Source organism: Aethalodelphis obliquidens, unplaced genomic scaffold, assembly GCF_003676395.1.
Source record: "Aethalodelphis obliquidens isolate GAN/ISIS:26980383/991018 unplaced genomic scaffold, ASM367639v1 scaffold112, whole genome shotgun sequence".
Lineage (NCBI taxonomy): Eukaryota > Metazoa > Chordata > Mammalia > Artiodactyla > Delphinidae > Aethalodelphis > Aethalodelphis obliquidens.
The window spans coordinates 1416709-1439497 of record NW_020838056.1 but is presented as its reverse complement, the minus strand read 5'-3'; the positions used below and the strand labels follow the sequence as shown (position 1 = coordinate 1439497).

Below are 22789 nucleotides of genomic sequence, written 5' to 3'. Positions count from 1 at the left end.
GGGAAGTGTGTGTGTGTGTGTGTGTGTGTGTGTTCTTATACATGGAAGGTTGAGGGAGAAGTGCCTTTGAATGACTAGGACTAGTTGGGGAGCCGCAAAGAAGTGTGAGACAATGCCTGGAACAGAGAGTTTCAGAGAAGTTTGGAAAAATAAAAGTAGATTTGGGGTCTCAAAGGAGGTGGGTGCTCACAATTCCAGGGCCTGTAGATTGAGGAGAGCATTCAAAGTATGAACTGTACCAACTGAATTTCAAGGCCCTTTAGGCCTAGGAAACTCTTCTCAGCTCCTGGGAAACCAGTAGGGATGTTAAGGTCAACCATTCATCCCTTAGAGCCAGTGTTACTGACCCCAGGTCTAGGTGCAGCGTCAGCAGCTGTTTGTGGGTTTATGGTCCCCTGGGTGCAGAGAGTCCCTCATCTTTCAATCCTATGCCTTGTGTTTCACTGACCCACAGCTTTCAATGAAAAGAAGTCTTACAATTTAGCAAGTACATACTGAATGCCCCACTGTAGACTCTGTACAAATTTCCTGCAAGGGTCCATGTCCATCAGATTCGGGGTAAGTGACTGGTGCTCTTGCATGCCTGTGTGTGTGAGTATGTGCACGCACATACACACACCCAGACCTCTCTGGTCTCAGAGGTCTCAAAACAGGGGCATTGTTCTCTGAAGGCCCTCTTGCCTCATGAAGGGTTTGGCCCTACCTGCACAGGACAGAAAACTAGTGGTGCACAGGGCCTGGCTCCCAAGGACATAGTTGGGGCCTCAGCAATTCCTTCCAGATAGTCAGGAACCACAAAGAGGGATGATCCAACAGAAGCCTGCTTATGGGACTTCCCTGGTGGTCCAGCAGTTAAGACTCCATGCTCCCAATGCAGGGGGCCCGGGTTTGATCCCTGATCAGGGAACTAGATCCCACATGCCACAACTAAGATCCCGCATGCCGCAACTAAAGATCCTGCATGCTGCAACTAAAAAGATCCCGCAGGTCACAAAGAAGATCCTGCATGCCCCAACTAAGACCCAGCGCAGCTAAATAAATAAATAAATGTTTAAAAAAAAAAAAAAAAAAAAAGCCTGCTTATGCCTCTAGCTGGGATCATTCCAAGAGTCCTTGGGGGTCACTCAGAGGGGCCAGAAGGCTACCTGCTGCTGCATTAAAAACAGACTCCTGGGGCATTTGAATGGCTGCATTTTTGTCATCTTTCCTATTTGGCCTCTTCCAGGCAGTGCTTGCCCTGAATTTTGGCCTAATGACACATATATAAAATGCAGTGGGGGAGAGCACTGCCCAGTAACCAGTGAGAATGTCCCTGGGCATAGCCAAGGTGGTTCTGCTAAACTATTTGAGAGGGAACGTATTACTTTGCTCTCCTGGTCCAAGTGACCTAGGGACAAGTCTGCTTACCTGCCTCACCCCCAACATTACAGGTATTTACTGGTCTCGACTTCACAGAAAGGTGGGGCACAGGGCCCACCTGTGCATACCCACGGAGTGCCCAGTCTCTGCCCTGCCCTTCCCCCACTTCCCCTCCACTTAGGCTTGGGGTAACAGTGGTGGAAACTAAAAGACAGATCAAAAGGCTCTTGGCCTCGACATCGAAGAAGGCGGCAGGCAGAAGACATCGCCCCCGCCCCACCTTCCCTAGGTAGGCTCGGGCGGGATCGCGGGTGGAGAGCCAAGGTCTCGCAGCGCCTGCCGCCCCTCCCCACCCCCACTTCGGGTGGTGATGAACTAGAAGAGGTCAGGTGAAGAGGTGCTTCGCCTGGACCGGCGCAGGGGTCGGGCCCCGGACGCGGCAGCCCCGCCCCCGTCCCGCCTCGCCCCGCCTCCACAGGAGCCTCCTGCGCTCTGGCCGCCAGCTGGCACTGCGGCAGCGCCAGTCGCCTTCCTCGGGTCGTCTGTGCACAGGTAAGGACAGAGGTCCCCGTGTCCGAGCCGCCGCGGAAGGAACGGGAAGCTTCGTGAGGCTGAGATCTGGGAGGGAAGGAAACGGAATCGGATTCCGCAGGGGGCTGGAGGGAGGGACCGAAGGACGCGAGCCCCACATCCTCGGGCGGTGGGGAGGTGGTCCTCGCCGTGCCGGGAGAGGTGGACACGTCTTTACCAAGCGCTTCCTCGGGTCCGGAGATGGGCTGGGCGTTTGGATGCCTTGGCTGTGTGGAGACGCAGCCCAGCGTGAGGCCTCCAATATCCTGGGGCGCTGGATGCCGGGGGCCCCGACATCCTCTTGCAATGGTCGCCAGCCAGCAGCCACAGATAACCGTCCTGGATCTTGAAAGGGCGACCTCGGGCTCGCGGGCCGCGAACACACACACACAAGCCTCCCTTGCTGGTGTGCTTTGAAGAACAGCCCTTCCTCAGACTATGAATGTTCATAATAGGTGGAGGATTTGTTCTGCCCCGGGAGGTGTGTACAGGTGGGAAAATCTGCAGGAGAAGCTTGACTTCTTAGAAATCTTTTTGAGTTTAAAATTCAGCAAACCCGTTCTTCTTCCTTTCCTTGCATGGGGGGTGGGTGGGGGGTGGGGGGAGTTGACCTTAGAATGTAAGCCCAGTTTTGGGTCTGTCTTGGAAGTTCTAGGTTCATCTGTCCCCCGGAAGGTTTTCCTTCGGTAGAAGTGAAGTGGCTTTGTATTTTAACACGGTGCAAGTTTTTGGAACTTCGTAAGTCAGGGGCCACGAAAGCTCTGTCATTCTGTGTTCTCTCACCTGCAGCTGGAAGGAGAGATGTTCACGGTACTGACCCGCCAACCTTGTGAGCAAGCAGGTTAGTATCGCTCAGCAGGCAGCAAATGTGATTTTGTCACATCACCCGAGAATCCCAGCTTCAGCCCACAGCTCTTCATCCATGTCCCCAAGCAAATGACGGTTTAACCTCTTTGGTGTGAGACAGTGCTCACCGGGCTTTCACCACCGGCATTCCACAGATAAAAGTAATTCTTTACGTCAAAGCAACACAAAACAAGGACTAACATGCTTGTTTCGCGTAAATGGTTTTTCCGGTTTGCATAATCCATTAATTTGGCCCTTGTCGTTTCCCTTACCCAGCTGTGTGTAAGGTCTGCTTTAGAATATTGTTGATTTTGTGATGAATTGTAAAGCGCTTGGAGCTTGCCTCTCTTTCCATCCAAGTGTTGTTTCTGGCAAGGCGCCTACAGCATCCCCCCTGCCCCCACCCCTGTCATGGGTCAGCGTTGTTACCGCTGATACTGCAGGCACATGTGTAGAATGCTCACACACACACTCACACACACACACTTCCAAGCTTGCCCTTCCTGCCTGCCTCTGGAGCACATTTTGGAGTTGCTCATGTGGAAACCCAGAAGGGTCTGGCCTCTCCACTTTCGGGAGGCACCTGGTAATTACAGTGTTTGTCCAGCCCTAATGACAGCACAGCTCTAGGCTGCATTCCCTAAATGAACGAGACCTGGTCTAGTCCATTTTGCTTTGTGATAGGCTTTTCTGCTGGGGCAAGGGTTTGCTTAAGGTAATCATAGCTTTTTACCTGAAAACTGCTGAAGCACAGAGGACTTAGGAGGCCAGCCTTCTGGCTGTGGTCGGGAGACTGCTTATATATCACCCCTACTCCCGCCCCGTGGACAGATGTTCTTTAGTGGTGCCCCTAAATTGGGTATTCAAAACACTTTGAAATTTTAACACAATATACTGTAAGGTCACACATACAGACTAACTTGTTACATTCCTTCCAAAGGACAAATTTAACATGGCAGATTAAACCTCTACCTTGTCTTGTTAGGGGAAGAAAAAAAAATCCCTTAAACTATAACTGACACTGGCATATGTATTGTTTAAAAGTTGATGCAAAAATTTGCCTCTGTGGATAAACCGGTTTCTGTCTGGGTCATATCCTTTGACCTGGAATCACAGAAAGGTGATCCAGGACCCCTTTAGGGGTTCTTAAGGTTAACTCCACAGTGGCTGGCCTCCCTCCAGGTGCTATGACAAACGATTCTGCAATGAGTAACTTGGTGTACAAGTCATTTAACACACTCGGGGCTAGTTCTGTGGAATAAATTCCCAAAAGTGGGATTTTGAGGCAGATGGTATACACATTTGCAATTTTGATAAATACTGACAAGTCCCCCTCCAGTTCACTCCCAGTGACAAGGTAGGAGAATTAAGGTGTTACATGACCACCTTTGACATCAGGAAGTGTCTGTGGCAGCATCTATACTGCAGGGGAATCAGATGAGGTGGTAAGAGTTGGCTGTTCTGAGCTATTGAGACCCACTGCATGACTGGCCTCCCCAAGTAGTGAGCATGATGATGAGATTGGATATTGAGGCTGAATCTAACTCTATATGGTAGTATATACATGCTCTTTCTTTTTTTCTTCCAAGAAAATGTCTCCTAGAAATAATGAAGGAGTAGTAAAGCATAGGTTATGATGATCTAAAAGTATCTGTTCTGGAATAGGACAGGATCTACCCCATTGCTATTCAGTTGAACTTTCTGTGATGGTAGAAATGTTCTGTAGCTACACCGCCCAATGTGGTAGCCACTTCAGGTTACTAAACACTTGGAATGTGGCTAGTGAAACTGAGGAACTGAGTTTTTAAATTTTATTTCATTTTAATTAATTTACATTTAAGTACACAATTAGTGAGAGAAATATTTGGATTCTCTGAATTCAGTGATCTTCCTGTTATGCTAGTGTTTATCATATTTCAGCCATTTGAGTGTCACCACTTATATTTATGCTATAATAGTTCTACCAAGACTATTATTTAGTCAATATTTTAATTAAATGTCTTTTTATCTTTTTAAAAAATTAGGTATAATTTATATACAGTGAAATGGATAGATCTTGTGTCCCTAAATTAGGTATTCTTGCCTTCTGAAAGGAGTATGTTTTTAGAACAGGGACAATTTATAAGAATCTTTTTTTTTTTTAAAGGGAAATTGTACCTAAGGAGCTGGTTTGCTTTGATTTTCAGTTTTTTCCAAAGAACTTTGGAAAATTTGATAAATTTTGAAAAACGCACACACCCATATACCCCACAATCCTATTAAGATGTAAGAGCATTTCCATTACCCCAGAAAGTGCCCACGTGTTCCTTCCCAGTGGATCCTTGCCCCAAACCCCCATGCAATCACTGTTCTGATTTCTGTCACCTGCCTGTTTTAGAACTTAACATAAATGGAATCATTTCAGAAAGTTTCTTTCTTTTCTTTTATTTTTTTTAATAAGTATATTTGCTACTTTATGAAATTTTCACTAGCCCACTGATTTTTTAAGACCCAAGTAAATATTTGCTCATGATCATCTAGTTAAGAAATATTAGTTTAAATTTAATAAGTAGAAATAGCCCATTATGATATATTATATATTACTATATAATGCATATAATTATATAATTACCTTTATTCAGAGGCTATATATTTAGTTGAAGACTATTCATATGCTACATTTTTTCTTTTGCTTTTAAATGTATAGATATAGTTTACATAGATAGATATAGTTATGATTAAAATACAAATACCAGAGATTATATGACCACTTTGGGAGGGAACACGTGGATTGGGGTCTAGTTACTCTTTGTTTGTGAAGATGTAGGGGAGACCCTATGCCTTTACTATAGACACAGGAAAAATGACTGAGGTTGAATTCTTACTGGGAACCCACATATCTTAGGAATTCAAACGCGTTACTATTTGCTTGACGATAAGTCATCATGTACTGAACTTTATAATCATTGATTACATCTAAAATACAATATGAATTTCTTTTTATTTATCTGAGATTATTTTCAAATGAAATGTTATATCACCTGCTTTAATAGAAAACCCATAGTTTTCAAATCTACATTGAAACAAATGTTATTGTAAATCATCTCAGGGATGACCAGTAATATGCATAACACACTTTGGGAAATACCATAGAACTAAATCATGCATAGCCTCCCTGCAAACACTGGTTTAGTCCACTCTTTGGAGGAAAGATAAATGGGTATTGAGCCCAGTTGCTGCTCTAAAAGTATTGGTCTCACTAAAGCCAGAGGAAGTGACTTATGCATGCGGTTAAGCACCCAGTCCACAGATTCTACAAAGAAGGCCAGGACCTTGTTCCCAATTCCCCCTCATGTGTCTTCTGGGTCTCCCCATTTTAGGCCTCAAGGCCCTCTCCCGAATTTCAGCCATCATCACCTTGGTGGTCTTGCTTTTGAGCATTGTGGTGCTTGTAGCTGTCACACTCATCCAGATTCACCAGAAAGAGGTTCTCCTTCCAGGACTGAAGGTAGGTGTGAAGGGGTTGGCATTGAAGGGAAGAAATGGGCTCTGACATCAATGATTCGAAACTCATGAGTTAGAAGAGAAGAAAATTATTGCCCCTTACCTCTAGCTAGAGCCAGGGAAAGGTGGGGTAAGAACCCAGGGAGAAAGACTGGACATGCTGGGTTTGTGATGTTTGAGGTGAAAGATTGATAGTGGTGACACCTTCTCCTAGGACTGTGAGGTCTTGCTTTGACTCCTGACTGTTAGAACCAAAGCTAGACTCTGTAGCCAAGAATTATAGATGGCTACCAAAGATTTACCAGCTTGTCAGTTCCTCCAGATGACACAAACTTGCTCATGAGTGAAGACCAGGAGACCCAGGCTCTTCTTCTGGCCTAGCCTGGGTAAACAAAATCAAGGACCTGAAAGGACTTCTTGAGCTGTGTTGTGCTACCTCTGTTGAGTCTAGAAGTATGCCATGATCCCTCTGACTCTTCCCCCACCAAAATTACTCAGGACCTTATGCTAAGTTCCAGAAGCCTCTCTCAGCTCTTGATAAGTCCATCCCCAAATGGATGTTCTCTGGTAGGCTGAGAATTGTGTGTATCCCTTCTGCCTTGGCTATTAAAGGTGATAGGAGGTGATCCCATGAGAGACTGTCAAATGAAAGGTGAAGAGAGTCAGTGAGTCCTTCAACCTTTTTGGGTAGAAGTCAGCAAACTTTCTCTGTAAAGGGCCAAACAGTACACATTTTAGGCTTTCAGAGCCGTTTATAGTTTCTGTTGCATATCTTCTTTTGTTTTTGTCTTCTTATGACTCTTTAAAAATATGAAAACCTCTCTTAGTTGGACAAGGGCCATAGGAGCCATGTTATTTGAATCTCATTTAGTATCTATCCTTGACCTTAGAGTCCTTTCTACATCTTCCTGCTGTTAGGGAGTGTTCAATGGCTATATCTGAAATAGAGGTTTTTAAAAGGTAAAAAAGAAACTAATATTGCCTTGGCTGCGTGGGTGAGTTTGCTCTACCATCCTGAGTTCACTTTTCTAAAGGATTAAAGTAAAATCTTTTTATTTATTTATTTTTGTTTTTTTTTGCCTTCACCATGCAGCTTGTGGGATCTTAATTCTCTCACCAGGGATCCAACCTGGGGCCCAGGCAGTGAGAGCGCCAAGTCCTAATCACTGGGACACCAGGAAATTTCCTAAAACAATTTTTTAAAATTTATTTATTGTTTTTGGCCGCGTTGGGTCTTCATCGCTGCGTGCAGGCTTTCTCTAGTTGTGGCGAGTGGGGCTACTCTTCATTGCAGTGCCGGGCTTCTCATTGCGGTGGCTTCCCCTGTTGTGGAGCACAGGCTCTAGGCACGTGGGCTTCAGCAGTTGCAACTCTCAGGCTTAGTAGTTGTGGCTCACAGGCTCTGGAGTACAGTCTCAGTAGCTGTGGCACATGGGCTTAGTTGCTCCACGGCATGTGGAATCTTCCTGGACCAGGGATCGAACCCATGTCCCCTGCATTGGCAGACGGATTCTTAACCACTGTGCCACCAGGGAAGTCCCTAAAATCTTTTTTAGATAATGGAATTTGGTTCTTTTATAGGTATTTTACTTAAGAATCTCAGCCCCCCATGAATAGCATGAATAAAAATGAAAAATAAAAAGCCTTATGCAGCTGTCTAATGGTGAGAGGAAAACAAATTATCTGGTTGTCCAAAGACATTAGCTAAGGCCTAGAGAATCTGTTTTCCCAAGTTCCAGACACTGCCTTCTCCTATAAACTATATAAAATCAGGATTGCAACTAGGGGAAATACCATCCCCTTACACTTTGTAAATTGCTATTCGGTTGAGTGAGCATTTTTCCCTGAATTATCGCACTGAACTCTTCTGCCAACTATGGAAGGTGGACAAGCACTGTCACCACCATTTTGCAAGTAAGGAAACATAGGTTTGACCAGTGGATGGCAGGACCAGAACTGAAACCCAGACCCTCTTGTTACCACGGCTCTCTTCACTTACTTCCCGCTGTTCCTTGATCCTAAGTTCTGAACAGGGAACCCAGGAGGAGATATTGGCCTCTGCTGGGAAAACACGTCCTCCTTTGCACAGGAGGGAAGGAGGGAGGATGGATGCAGAGACAGGAAGGTGCTGAATTGGAGAAGGGACGTGCCTTCCAATTGGGGGGAAGGCTGATTCCACTCTTAGACCCCAGTAACCATTCTTAGACCCCAGTACCACCCTTAGATCCCATAAGTCAAACAAACCAGCTCTAGCTGCGTTCCAGGTATATCTCTCCGTGGGACAAGGGAATGTGCCCACCAAGAGTCGTGCTTCCCTTCTAGAACATGTTGTGGTGCCTGAGACCCCAGAATCCAGGGTCTGTGTGGGCCTCCTGCTGCGGGCAGACCTCACCACTGGTCTGAGGGGTGGTAAAGGGGCAGCTGCTTGCAGGGAGAGTAGACAGAGCATGGGTGTGGGGTCTGAGCTAGCCCACCCTCTACAGTCAACACACAGGTGCATGAGGCTGTTTACTCTATGGATTTGCCTGGGGATGGGAAGAGGACAGGTGGGGGTGGGGCAGAGCAGAAGTCTTCATTTATAAAATTTTCCCTCAGGCCCTTTAAAAGTGAGGGATGAGGGGGCTTCCCTGGTGGCGCAGTGGTTGAGAGTCCGCCTGCTGATGCAGGGGACACGGGTTCGTGACCCAGTCCGGGAGGATCCCACATGCCGCGGGTTGGCTGGGCTCGTGAGCCAGGGCTGCTGAGCCTGCGCGTCCCGAGCCTGTGCTCCACAACGGGAGAGGCCACAGCAGTGAGAGGCCCGCGTACCGGGGGAAAAAAAAAAAAAGTGAGGGATGAGCTGGTTAAGGCAGTTGTTTTGGGAGATGAGAGGTAAATTCAAACTGGAGGGATATGGAGGAATTAGAAGACTTGAAGAGTAAACTGAATACAGAAAAGTGGGTCCCTGAGCAGTATGGAGGGCAATGTTGAAGGAGGAGACCACACATGCTTAGTTCTGTGTCACAGGGGTTCCCCTAGTCAAAGATGCCCATGCAAGATGGTCATCTGGGGGTGACCCCAGGAAAAACTGTGGGGGGATGGGAAGTGAGACAGAAGGGAAGGCAGCCAATGGAGGGGCTATTACCCAGCAGGTTACCACTGTGGGCAGCTGGAGCTGTTCTGCTAGGGATTTCTGGGAGCCAGTGCAGAACTCTCACCTCAGGGGTGTCTTCTGCCATGGGCATATAGAACATCTGCCTCACAGTCATCCTACTCAAGGGCGTATTTACACACCAGCTTCCATTAGTCATTGGTTGAGGGCTGCTCCCTGGGGAACATTAGCTCTCTAGTATTTCTGGCATATTATGGGCTCAGGTAGGTTCAGCCAATGGAGACAGCCTTCAGGCAGGTAGAAAGTGCATGGTTGGACATCACAGTGGTAAGGTCTGAGGGCTTGTGGGCAGGGAACCCTCAGTGACCGTTCCCTGTAGATAATTATTATTCCCATTTTGAAGATGAGAAAACAGGAACAGAAAGGGCAAATAGCTTCCCACAGTTACACAGATTGGAAATAGCAGACTTGGCACAGAAGGAAGAAAAGAGAGCAGAGAACATTGGCCTTAGGCAAGGGTTTGGAAGGGCCAGCAGACATACCCTCACGAATTAGCAGACGGTTCAGAGAGGGGGTTTTTAATCTCTTCAGAATCTCGCTGTCAGGCCCCAGTTGTAGGGGACAGGAAGTTGTATAACACAGGAATATTGGCTCAGAAGGCCCATTCTGCTTCACTGAGTGGGTTAGTTATAAGAAAAGACAGATGTCCTGGGCCGGTTGAAGCAGGAGCAGAATGACAGCTTGGAAGGGGGCATTCCACATGCAGCTTTTCTCAGGCTGTCCAGAGACCCTTCCTTTTGTTTTGCAGTGTGTGCTAGGGGCAGGAAGGGCGGTGTGGAGGTGGAGACCAGTGAATATAAAGGCTTTTTCATTGTTTATGTTTTCATACCTTGAGCCTTGTTTTGCCTTTTTGTGTGCTGTTGACAGTTGGTTTTGAGGAGCCAGCTCCACAGTGGCCTATCTGAGGGGCTCTGGAATATTCAAGACCCACATGAAAAGTCATGATATCTGGCTATTAAATCCAACGTTGGCCTACCTAACCTTGGTTCATCTGAGTGTAAAAGCGGAACTATTAAAACTTAGCCAACGGTGGAAATATCCCCAGTCCCTTTTTCACTGTCACTGGTCTGACCTGCTCTATCAGCTTGAAGAGTAAACATGATGACGTTGCCTTTATGTTTCACTCATTACCCCCCATCTCAACCCCGCTGCTTTATTATCACTAAGTCCAATATCTTCCTCTTGAGGTTTCGCCCTCCTAACTGCATCACAGTTGTTTAGAAGCCCTGGAGCTTCTCAGACCCATCTGATCAATACCCCACTGCCACTGCCGCTCGCAGCCACATGGTGCCACTGTCGAAGAGGGGCCTGCAGGGTCCCAGGTTTCAGGGACACTGCTTTTCTGCCAGTCAGAGCCCCACCTTGGGTCACATGACTCTCCAAAGCACAACAACTGGGCCAGGCTGTGTTAAAACCATTTCCTTCTAACCCTCATCCATTCTCAGTCATCAGCCTGGATATCTGGTGCCCTGTGGCCCACCTTGGTTTACCTCTTGGAGTACAAGAGTTGCGTAATTTGTTTTTTCCTTTCCAGAAGGCCCTGGCTCCTTATTCAAATTGGTGATTCTCCTCTCCAGCCAGATCTGCACACCACTTAACCAAGAGTTTGCTTCTGAGGGTCTTTTGTCTGAACAAAGAAAGTCTGCCGTACCATATCAGGCACCTTCTTATTAATCAGTCACCCTGTTAAGACTTGTTTTCCTTGGAACTCAGTGAAAGCACAGGGGCAATGAGTACAGGTTTAAGAGTCAGTTAGACCCCGGCTTGATCCCAAGTCTGTGACCTTGGCTAATTATTTAACCCCTGTGAGCCTCAGTTTCCCTATCTGTCAAGTGGGGATGATGATAACACCTGCCTTATAAATGCAAAACTTAAAGCCCTTTGTGCAGTGCCTGGCATATTATAAGTGTTCGCCAAATGTTTATTACTACCATTATTCTCATTATTATAGTAAGAGTAATAATGATGATGATGATAATAAAAATAATAATAAACACATCTAAGAAAGATGATCTTATGACCTTTGCTTTTGCTTTTGTTAGAAGCTCACAAAGTTCTTGAGTTTTGGATAATGGGGTTCATATGTTTCCTTTTGGTTCACCCACCGACTGTATCTTCAGTTCCACATTCAGACCATGTTTGTTTGTTTGTTTTTCTGACACTGCATTAAACAGAAGGTGACTTAACGCTTTTCATCCAAACATCACCCACCTAGCTGAACTGAATGAAATTCATTCTCCCCTTCCCCCTCCCTCCATGGAACCGCAGTGAGTTGCACTGATCTAGGCAAATGAGCTCTGAAAACTGATTAAAGACCAATCTTTTCACTTTTGAAAATGCCAGTGAACAATGGTGGGGTGGGGGTGGATCGTCTTAGTGCAAAGTAGCACTGGGCCTCAAGGCTGTCCCTGTCACCACATCAGCAGGCGCCCAAGGGGCCGCCATTTCTCCTGCAAATCTCAGAGCAAAGTCTCTGGCTGCTGCCCATTCTGGTGAAAACTGAATGCCATTTTCCCGGACTTACAAATGAGGATGGACATTCTTCATTCTCTCAGATCTTGGCCCAGCAGCCTCGAGCATTCTTCATGAAGGGTTGGGATAAAGATTTGGGGACAGACAGGCACCCTCTGGAGTAGCTGCCCTCTTATGCTCTCTCTCCTCTTATCAGTGCCAGGCATGGAGGGGCTGGTGAGCAGGTCAGCAGCAGAGGGAAGGAAAGAAAGCAGACTGATACAGAGGCTCAGACCTCTGGAGTGCCTGGTTTCCTTCAGTTTCAACCTGTGCTTTAATCTCACGGGGAGCCTCTGCCTGGAATAGATTGTGAACAATGCCTCCTCTGTTTGCCATGGGGGGTGTCATGTCAGGATCCCAGGCAACACACATCAGATTGAAGAGCTGAGGTGAAGAGGCTATTCAAGTTCAAATACCAATGTACACAGAATGTTCTATCTTAATAGAATGGAGAAGCTGGAGTAACATTTTTTTATTTGCTCCTATTTCAAATGAAGCAAGCATTCGTGATAGAAAGTTTAGAATCAGGGGATTGGTTAAATCAACTACTGTACATCTCATAGTGAATGGGATGAATGGCTTAAAAATCATGTCCCTACTTTTACTGGTAGGGAAAGATGTTCATGATATACTTTTTTATTTATTTATTTACTTATTTATTTATTGGCCACGCTGCACGGCATGCGGGATCTTAGTTCCCCAACCATGGATCGAACCCGTGCCCCCTGCAGTGGAAACGCGGAGCCTTAACCACTGGACCACCAGGGAAGTCCCCCATGATATACTTTTTAAGTAAGAAAAGAGCATTGGAGAAGATTATGTGTACTGTAATCCTGTGTTGATTTAAAAACATATGTCTAAACACATATGTGTATATGTAGTTGTATGCACAGAAGACCGTTGGAAAAGATATATAACAAGGTGTTAAAACAGTAGTTGGATTTGAGGGGTGTTATTCACTTTTTTTCCTCTTTTTCTTGCTTTGCAATTTTATTTATTTTGCTTCACTGATTTTTCTATATAGCCTGTATTTATTGAGCAGCCACTAAGCATCAGGCAAATGGTCTCCTATTTACTTCTGAAAGGAAGTTGCCTGAAGACAAGGGAACCCAGAGAGGTTAGGTCTCTTACGCAAATCAGAAAAGTAGGAATCCATCTGATGTGACCTGCCTCCAGAACCCAACGTCATCTTCCCCTCTGGGACAGGCTAGGCTAACTCAATGGTGGGGGAATTGGGGAAAAGATGCCACCCAGAAGCCTCTGATGCCCTGGGCTGATTCCAAGCCGAACCAGATAGTGACCTAGGTCAGCGTAACTCATTCCAATGCCCCTAGGCTGCTAATGAATGCTCCTTCCTAGGCAGGCCTGGTCCAGGGCCTGGGCTGGGTCACACCTTCAACTGAAGCTCCCTGGTACCTGCCTCAAGCTGCAAGAGATGGCTGGCAATACCCTCCTGTCCATTTGTTCACACACGTCACCTAAGTGGGATAATATGTCAACATTCGTTTGTATTTTAGTTTTTTCCTCCTTAAGCAGGAATACTTTCATTCTGAAGGCCAATGCAGATATCAGTGTGTCACTCCCCTGTGAGAACTTCCTACCTATGGTTTCCTTTTGGTTGTTTATCCCAGGCTGATAGGCCTGGAAGTTTGGAGAATAGAGGGCAGCAGGTGACTGACTATTCATTGTACTCCTGAGACCAAGGTGGCTTCTGACCATGCGCCACCCCCCCCCCCCGACCCCTGCAGAGTCTGGATGAGGAGGAATCAGGAGACTGTCTGTGCATGCAAGATCTTTGGGGTACTCATCTTCAACCTTGGCTGCATACTGGAATCACCAAAGGAGCTTTAAAAACTGTTGGTGCCTGGGTCCACTGACAGAGATTCTGATTTAATGGGTCTCAGCTGCAGCCTTGGCATTGGGAGTTTCAAAAGCTCCCCAAGTGATTCTAATGTGAGGCCAAGGCTGAGAACTGCAGCCTAGAACACCGGACCCATCTCCCCCCAACCCCTCCATCCAGAGTCCATGGAGACAAAGTTGGTTTAGAGAAAATTGTTTTTTTCTTTTTGGTCAGCTCCCACCTAAATGAAGCAGTGTGGGTTAAGCTCTTGGGAGGACTCAGGGGTCTCGGTGGCCCCCTGGGAAAAGGGGTCCTCAGATGCCTGTCTCTGACTCTCCCTCCCCGCCTTTTATTCAGTATGGAATCGTGCTCGATGCCGGGTCTTCCAGAACCACAGTCTACGTGTATCAGTGGCCAGCAGAGAAGGAGAATAATACTGGAGTAGTCAGTCAAACCTTCAAATGTAGCGTGAAAGGTAAGGCCCAAGGGAAGAAAGGGAATGTCCTAATGTCCTTCAGGGGCCTGCAGGAGTCCTGAGATGCTGCCCAGAGGCAAGGACTGAGCACTGGGCTGGGTGTCAGGGAAATATGAGACCTTGAGATGGTGCTGCTACTCATCAGTACAGTGACCTCAGGCCAGTCCCTTCCCTTCTCTGGGTTTCAGATTTCTCATCTGTAAAATGGGGGGGGGGGGGGGGGGGGGGGGGGCGGGGTGTCAAGAACTGTGAATGGTGTGAGATTCTACCCTGCCGCACTTTCATGGATGCTGGTGGAAGACCCAAGACTCCTGGGTCAGAAACAAAGGAGAGTTTATTACTCACAGAAACAGCTGTAGCCCGAGTATCAGCATTTTCTTGTGCTGGTTCTGAGCCCCAGTTTGCACAAAATGATGTAAAAAGGGCCAGATGGTACCTGCTCGCACAGTGGGTTATGTTACAGAAGAGGAACCCTGAGATTAGGGAATCTGAAACATTTATAATGGGTACCTGCCTTTTGCTCTGGAGGGAAACACTATATCTTCTGAGCCTGTTCATTATGCAAATATCCTTGAAAAAATAGTCCAGAACAAAGGCAGTCAGTGCCTCTGCTCATAATGCATAAACATGAGAAACTCAAGGAAAACTGTATTCCAATAGGAAAATTATATTCCAGTTGGCTGTATATGATGGGGAGGTGGGTAGGAAGAGATAGACAGAGATGGACAATCTGTAAACCAGTAGGCGTTTGTGGCTCTGTTCCAGTAAAGCTTTCTTTATGGACCCTGAAAGTTTGAATTTCAAATAATTCTCAAATGCCACAAAATATATTAAAAAAAGGTTTTCCCCACCATTTAAAAATAATGTAAGAATATCTTAGCTCACAGGCTGTATAATAGAAGGTGGTGAACTGTATATGGCCAGTGAGCTCCTGACCCCTGACACAGAACAGCATCAACATCTTTAACGACCCTCCACGCACTCCCTGCCTCCTCCACAACATATTCGGAATGTTAGATTGATGGTTTACTTGTTCTTCTTTAGTTTTGTCCTTATGCATTTAGTTTTTCCTGGTTTTGAAAATGGAATCAAGCACATATTTATTTAATTAGAAGCAAACATTTATTCTGTAATTTGCTTTGTTCACTACCACTGGGTTTTTAAGATTCATCTATGCTGCAATGAGTAGCAATATCTGGTTCATTTTTAGCTGTTGATGAATATTTGTGTTTCCCTGGTAACTAATAAGTATCTTTTTATATATTTATGACTCTTTCTATTTCTGTGAAATGCCTGTTCATGTCTTTTGCTCATTTTTCTACCAAATTGCTTGAATTTTTCCTTTTGAGTCCTAGGAATTCTTTATCTATATTCTGAATATGAATGCTTTGCTAGTATTATTATCATATTGTTGCTAATATCCTCTCACAGTTTATGGTTTGTCTTTTTAATTTCTTCATGATATCTTCTGAGAAGTTCTTAATTTTTATGTAGGTACAATTATCAATCTTCTCCCTTTAGGTTTGCACTTTGTACGTTTTATTTAAGAAATCCTTCCCTATCCTGAGGTCATAAAGATATTCTTCTATCAAAAGTTTTGGACTTCCCTGGTGGTCCAGTGGTTAAGACTCCACGCTTCCACTGCAGGGAGCATGGGTTCAATCCCTGGTCAGGGAACTAAGATCCTACATGCTGCATGGAGCAGCCAAAAAAAAAAAAAAAGTTTTATAATTTTGCCTTTTACAATTAAGCCTTTAGTCCACATAGTCAAGCCCAGTTAGTGAGTGTGTATGTATGCACCACCCTCTTTAGAGCATTATGATCTTTGACTTGGCCTGGATCTTCCCAACCAGTATGTCCTGAATGGGTTCCAGGGATACCCTCAGCCTATAGGACAAGTTATAGACTCTGAACCAGTCCTCCCAACCCAAGCAACCTCCTTCATTTCCCTCAATGAGCTGCCCAAATAGAATACTTTCTTGCAAGTGATGGCATGGAAAAAGTTGGGAAGCAGAATTAGCCTTTCCCATAGGGAGACAAAGAGTCTTCTCTGTATAACCAGGGTGCATTCTGATCATCTGCCCTTCCATGGAGGGCACCAGGAGCTTGCCTTCCCTGGGACATAGGTGTCAGAGTTAAGATGTCCAGACAGAGTCTGGGATGCAAGGGAGTGATTAACGATCCGCACCCATGGAAGGAAGGCGGAAGAAGGAGGATTGGACAGAAAGAGAAGTCAGATTGCAGCCCAGGCCTGACAGAGCTCCAGCCAATTAGAGATGTCCTGCATTGGGTATGAATGGCCTGAAATGGCTGGGCTGTGGTCCCCCCATCACTGTCAGTTATTGGATGTTGCCATCCTGGGAAGAAGATGTTGAGCAAGGCAGCTCTCTGAAGCTGAGGCAAACCCCAAAGGAGCTAACCGCTGAGACACTAAGCCTTTCTTTGAAGAGGCATCTGCACGACACCTCTCTGGGCTCCTCACAACAGGGGACTTCCATGTTTTCTGAGTACTGCTTGCATTGTTACCCACAATTCATAAGCGGCAGCACCGTCGCTCAAACTTCAGCCAGAGATCCCATCTCTGTTCTCCTAACTTCTGAGCCATTTCTTCACCCCCAAGCATGAAAGAGGATGCTTTCTTTAGGAAAGAGAGACCAGTCACTCCAAGTGGAGAGGATAGTGTACGACAGTGATTAAGGCGTCACCCTATCCCTACTGTGGGAACTCTAGAAAATTATCTAACCTCTCTGAGTCTTGACTCACTTATCTCTAAACTAAAAAGCATAATAATAGTAATACCCACCCCACAGGTATTATTTGAAGATTAAATGACATAATATATATATAAAGCAGGTAGCAAATCCCTGGCATACAGTAGGCATTCAATAAGTGTTAGTTATTATTAATTATGGGGCACCACACTTTAGAGTTCCTAGTGGATATTCTTGCTAAAAGGTTATTCTAACATAGTTGTAAGATCTGCCTCTATACCCGGGAGGGCAATTCAGCCAAGTCAGTCCTGATGGCCTCAGGCTGTAGAAAGAGGTGGCACTTTCATGGGGAGAGACCCAGGCAGTCTCTCAGGGGTAGGGGCCCTTGGCCCACCCTGGATGTGATTTAGGGGAGGGGCAGGATCATGGAGCCCACACCACATCCATAAATGGATCTTCCCTTTGATCACGGTAGCCTCAGGGATCCATATATACTCACAATGACCAGAAGACCACAAATTATAGCTCAAATTACAGAGTTAAAGTTTGGCAAGTGTCATCCCCTGAAAGACAGGCAGCTTCGCCAAGCATAATTTGGGTTTCTAGTTTCTAAGTTGCAAATTTCCCCAGGTCTCCCCTGCCTTGGCCAGTTTGAGGGGTTGGTGAATGCTTTTTTGCCCTACAGTGTTTCCCGAATGCCCAGGGCCTCAGAAATTTCTTTCTCAGGGGGTCCCTGGTGAGTATCCAGTCCTCAGGTGCTGTTTTCCGTGAGTTCACTGGGTGCTGCTTTAGCTGCTGGTCCCCATGCTGGTGCCTATTGCTCTGGCTGCTTGTTTTAAAGCCATTCCCTCAGGGTCACTTGTTCCTTGCCTGCCCCTCATCTCTTCTGCAGGAGGCACTGCTCAGGGTACCTGCTGCCTTCTCTCACAGGCGGCATTCATGTTTTCCCTTTAAACCAGCAGTTAAAAATTCTTTAAACTCCACTAGAGCCTAAACTTAACCATCTCCTCCACTGAAATACCTTAAAGAGTTGCTCTAGGGACCAGGCCACTACAGTGTTGGAAAGCATCCCTTGCCCATGTCTTTTGCTTTTGTCCGACCTCAAGTAAGTCTTGTGCCAGCTGTCCAACCCTCTCTTCCCAGATTGGAATAGCAGTTATAGCTCTTTTCTTGGGGTTGTGAATCCCAGTATCCCATGAACCTATGAATCCAATCTCCTTTTCCCTCTGGGAGGCTTAAGGAACCTTATGCAAATAGGCCCCCGAGGGACATGCTCAAATACCCCACATTTCCACATTCTAGCAAGGCTCCTAACCAGTTCCTATCCAGAGACTAGCTCTGGCAGAATATATTTTGTTTGCTCTAGATTGGACTACACAATCCCCTTACTATAGTATTGTGAGCTGATGTGAAAATCTCATTGATTGATTGATTGATTGATTCCTGTACTTAATAAATATTTATTGGGTGCCTGCTGTCTGCCAGTAAGTGTTCTTGACACTGGGAATTCTAAAATAACCAAAATATACAAAGTCTCTGCTGTTACAGAACTTACAGTCTAATGAAGGAGACAGAATAAATAAATGGGTATATGATATCAGGGAGAAGTGCTGTGAGGAGAAACTAAGCCAGCTAGGTGGATAGAGAGTGATCATTCTATTTCATGGGAGAGCAAAGAAGGTGATAGCTAAGCAGAGGCCAAATTGAGATGAGAGAGTGAGCCGTGCACCTGTCTGAGGGAAGAATGTGCTGAGCAGAGGGCGTGGCAAAAGAAAATGCCAAGGGTGACAGCTGCTCAGCATTTTCTAGGAAGAGCAAAGGGGCCGATGTGGCTGGAGCAGAACGAGTAAGAGAAACAAAAGTGAGAAATAAGGCCAAAGCTGTCACCGAGGCCAGCTCATAGAGGACCCTGAGATGCAGTAAGGGGTTTGACATTTACTCAAATGAATTTTCTTCAAAGTATATTGGGAAGCCATTAGGAGATTCTGATCAGGGAACTAACACGATACGACATAATTTTAACGGGTCACTCTGTCAATGTAGAATACGTAGTCAAGAGACTTAAGATTAGAAGCAGGAAAACCAGGGCTATTAGAGCAGTGCAAGTGGGAGGTGACGTTTTGGTGTTCTGGCCTAGACTGGTGCTTCTCAACATGGGGCGATGTTGCCCCCCAGGGAACATTTATCAATGTCTGGGACATTTTTTGGTTTTCATAACTGGGGCTGGCCGTGCTGCTGGCATCTAATAGTAGAGAACAAGGATGCTGCTAACCATTACATAACTCACAGGACAGCCCACAAAACAAAGAATAACCCAGCCCAAAACTTCAGTAGTGCTGAGGTTGAGAAACACTGATTGAGAATAGTTCTGGGGAAGGGAGTGAGAAGTGCTCAGATTTGAGAAGTATTTTGAAAGTAGAGCCAAAAAGATTTTATGATAGATTCAATATGCAGCATTCTGGTTGATGGTGCCTGAACATTAGTTCTGACCTGAGTAACTGCATGGATGAAGGTACCATCTCCTTAGAGTGGGCAACACTGAGGGTAGAGTAGGTTGGAGCCATGGCAGGGATTAAGGAATTTGGTTTCAAATATATTAAGTTGGAGATGCCTATAAATCATCTAAGTCAATGGACAGCAAACTTTTCCTGTAAAGAGCTAGAGGATAAATATTTTTCATTTGTTGGCTATATGATCTCTGTTGTAACCATTTAACTCTCCCACTTTAGCATGAAAGCAGCCATAGACAATATGCAGACAAATTAGCATGTATGTATTTCAAGAAAGCTTCATTTATGGACACTTGTACATGCCTAATAGGATATACCGTAAGGACAAAAAGAACTTCAAAAAATCTTAAATTGTTTTCAATAATCCTATAATTGGTGGTAGTGCTGGTATTGTCATTGTCATACTGAGACTGTTGTGTGTGGATTGTGAAATAAAGCTAATGAGTTATTAAGTTGGAGGGGCTGGGAAACAGGCTAGTAAAAGGAAGATAAAGATACAAGATCAATGAATTCAAGGAAGAACTTGAAGTTTTGAATTAGAAATACCACTAAGAATTCATGATGTGTTTTCTCTTGAAATAAAGTTTTCTCTAAGTCTGTCTTCTGGAAAGCCTTTCAGTAAGCAACCTAGCTTCCAAATTTTGAATGCTAAATACCATTACTCAATAAAAGAAACCAGGATTCCTTGGAAAAACAGCAGATTCCAGACCTGGGGCAGGAAATTTATAGGTCACTGATACATCTCATCATATCAGAAAGCAGAAAAGTTCTTAAAGGTTTCTGGGATCATGTCAAAAGGATTCAGCTGCCAAATTGAAGAGAGCGCCACTGGACAAGATAGGCCACCAATACGAATAGTAACTGCAATGAATTGAAACATATCAAATATATCTTTAGATTCATATGCCCTTAAACAAACGAACAAAATCCCTTATTGGTTAAATTAGGTAGATACTAGAGATGCAATCTATATTTTTTAAGCTGGTAAATAAAGGGAAAGAATCAAGCACTTATCCACTGCCTTCCCTATACAAACTGTATAGGGTAATCAAATAGTTAACGATGAGGAAGTTTTCCTCTTATAAAAGCATTTTAGGTAAAAAGTGAAGCAAGAATGATGGAAATAAAATATCAGCGTTTCATAAACCCTAATGGAGTAATGAATGGACCTAAGCAATGATCATTGATGCCTGTTAACTGCACAAAGAGAGAAACAACCAGATGCTTGTGCGTCTTATTGGAAATGCACATCCCTATAAACTACTCTTTCTGAAAAAGTTCAAACCTGAATCTGATTAAACCTCTGCATTCAGTTACCAATTTATAGAGAAAAACTGGGACCAAATAACATGTTAAATGAATCATGGGGCTGCAATCAGCAAATTCTAGACTGTGGGAAACTATAAGACAAATGAAATTGCAAGGAAAAAAATGTTTAATTACAAAGAAAAATTAGAAAGGGGGGGCAGAATCTATATATTAAAAGAGACTTGAGACATGCCAACCAATTATAATGGATGGAATTTATTTGGGCCCTAGTTCAAACAAACTAGATAGAAAGAGAGAGGTGGAGGGAGAGAGAGGGAGAGAAAAAATATGAATATGAAGGAAACGTGAAACTTAATTAGATATTTAATTATATTAAGGGATTATTTTTAAGATTTTTAGGTAGAATAATGAGACTATGGTTATGTTTCTTTAAAAGAATTCTTATCTTTTAATGATACATTCTGAAATATTTATAGAATGGAATGATACCATGTCTGCAGTTTGCTTCATGATGAGAGAATGTGAGAGTGCAGGTGGAGCAAGATTGATCATTGTTGAAACTGGAAGATGGGTGCATGGGTTTGTTATACTCTTCTCCCTACTTTTATTTATATTTGAAATTTCCATGATGAGAACTTTTTTTTTAAAGCAGGTCTTGGCTCATTACTTTTTTCACCTTTATAATTCTTTCCTTCCATATTTTGGGAATTGACTCATCTGTGTGACCACATGGAACTTAGCACATACACAATTTTCAGCCCCCTACAAAAACCCATTAATTTCCAGAGCTGATTTATTTTATATTTAAAAGTTGTACTGCTCTTGTTGGTTCCTGGGAAGGCTAAGAAGTGCTGACTGCTTGCTCTTCAGGCTCTGGGATCTCCAGCTATGGGGAAAACCCTCAAGATGCCCCCAAAGCCTTTGAGGACTGCATGCAAGAAGTCAAGGGGCACATTCCAGCCCACCTCCATGGATCCACCTGCATTTACCTGGGGGCCACAGCTGGGATGCGCTTGCTGAGGTAAGGGCTGGAATGGCACAGAGGAGCCCTTTGGACCAAAATAACCAGGAATGTGTTGAATTCTTTCCAAGAATGTAACTCTATTTCTGGGAATAAATCCAAAAGAAAGAAGCCCATATTCTGCCATAAATTTAGGCTTTAAAAGTTGGGAAACTTTTAGTCTTTATCTTAATACTCAGAAAGAAACAGTTCTATATTTGATTCCCTTCCCCATGGTGATTTTACTGAGAGCTTGGAAAATAAAGGAAAGTGACATGAAATCTAATCATGGGATGTACCTCTAGTTTTCTAGAAAAGTAGAAACTGTTTTTGACTCCTGGTATTTTTTTTGAGGTACGCAGCCCTCTCACTGCTGTAGCCTCTCCCGTTGCGGAGCACAGGCTCCGGATGCGCAGGCCCAGCGGCTATGGCTTATGGGCCCAGCCACTCCACGGCACGTGGGATCCTCCCGGACCGGGCAGGAACCCGCGTCCCTTGCATCGGCAGACGGACTCCCAACCACTGCGCCACCAGGGAAGCCCTGACTCCTGGTATTTGAACACCTGTGGACAACCGGCTCCACTAAATGCAACCCACTATACTACTAAGCTGTGTAGCTTCTACCCATGTACAAAATGTCACTGAGATCTGCTTTCAAATAATGGGATTTCTGCTCCTCACCCCAAAGCCTTTGGCATTACATAAAAACAAACATCTCATTTCATTCAATTAAGCAGTTCCTTCTAAATTTGTAGCCATGACTTTTAGCCCAGTTGCATTGTTTTTGAATGTCCTTTCTCTTCATTTTTTTTCTCCATGATAATACTTCCTTGACCTTGAATTAAAAGAAAAATAGTTTTTTTAAAAAACCCATCAAACTTAAATCTACCTAAATTAAAGGGTAGATGCTGCCCTAAACTCTGAAAATAAGGCTTTCTCCCCAAAAGATGACACTCATTCTGCTTCAAAGCCACTTTGTCTGTGATCCCAGGAATGTAAAATTACATGTATTTTCTTCATGTGGGCATGAAGAAAATACAAAGGAACAACAGAGTCACTTTAAG

At 44.7% G+C, this 22789-nt stretch overlaps 1 protein-coding gene across 3 annotated transcripts in view; it reads left to right on the top strand.

Moving 5' to 3' along the window:
• The first annotated feature begins 1750 nt into the window (after positions 1-1750).
• The window catches only part of ENTPD3 (ectonucleoside triphosphate diphosphohydrolase 3), a 34719-nt gene continuing 13680 nt past the window's right edge, over positions 1751-22789 (top strand). For 2 of the 3 annotated variants that reach the window (XM_027097152.1, XM_027097151.1), the window contains exons 1-5: positions 1751-1911; positions 2719-2770; positions 6135-6262; positions 14118-14235; positions 21596-21746. In XM_027097152.1, coding sequence (XP_026952953.1) covers positions 2731-2770; positions 6135-6262; positions 14118-14235; positions 21596-21746 — 437 coding nt within the window. In that variant the 5' untranslated portion in view covers positions 1751-1911; positions 2719-2730. The remainder of the gene's footprint in view (positions 1912-2718; positions 2771-6134; positions 6263-14117; positions 14236-21595; positions 21747-22789) is intronic. The other variant, XM_027097149.1, reaches the window with a different exon arrangement.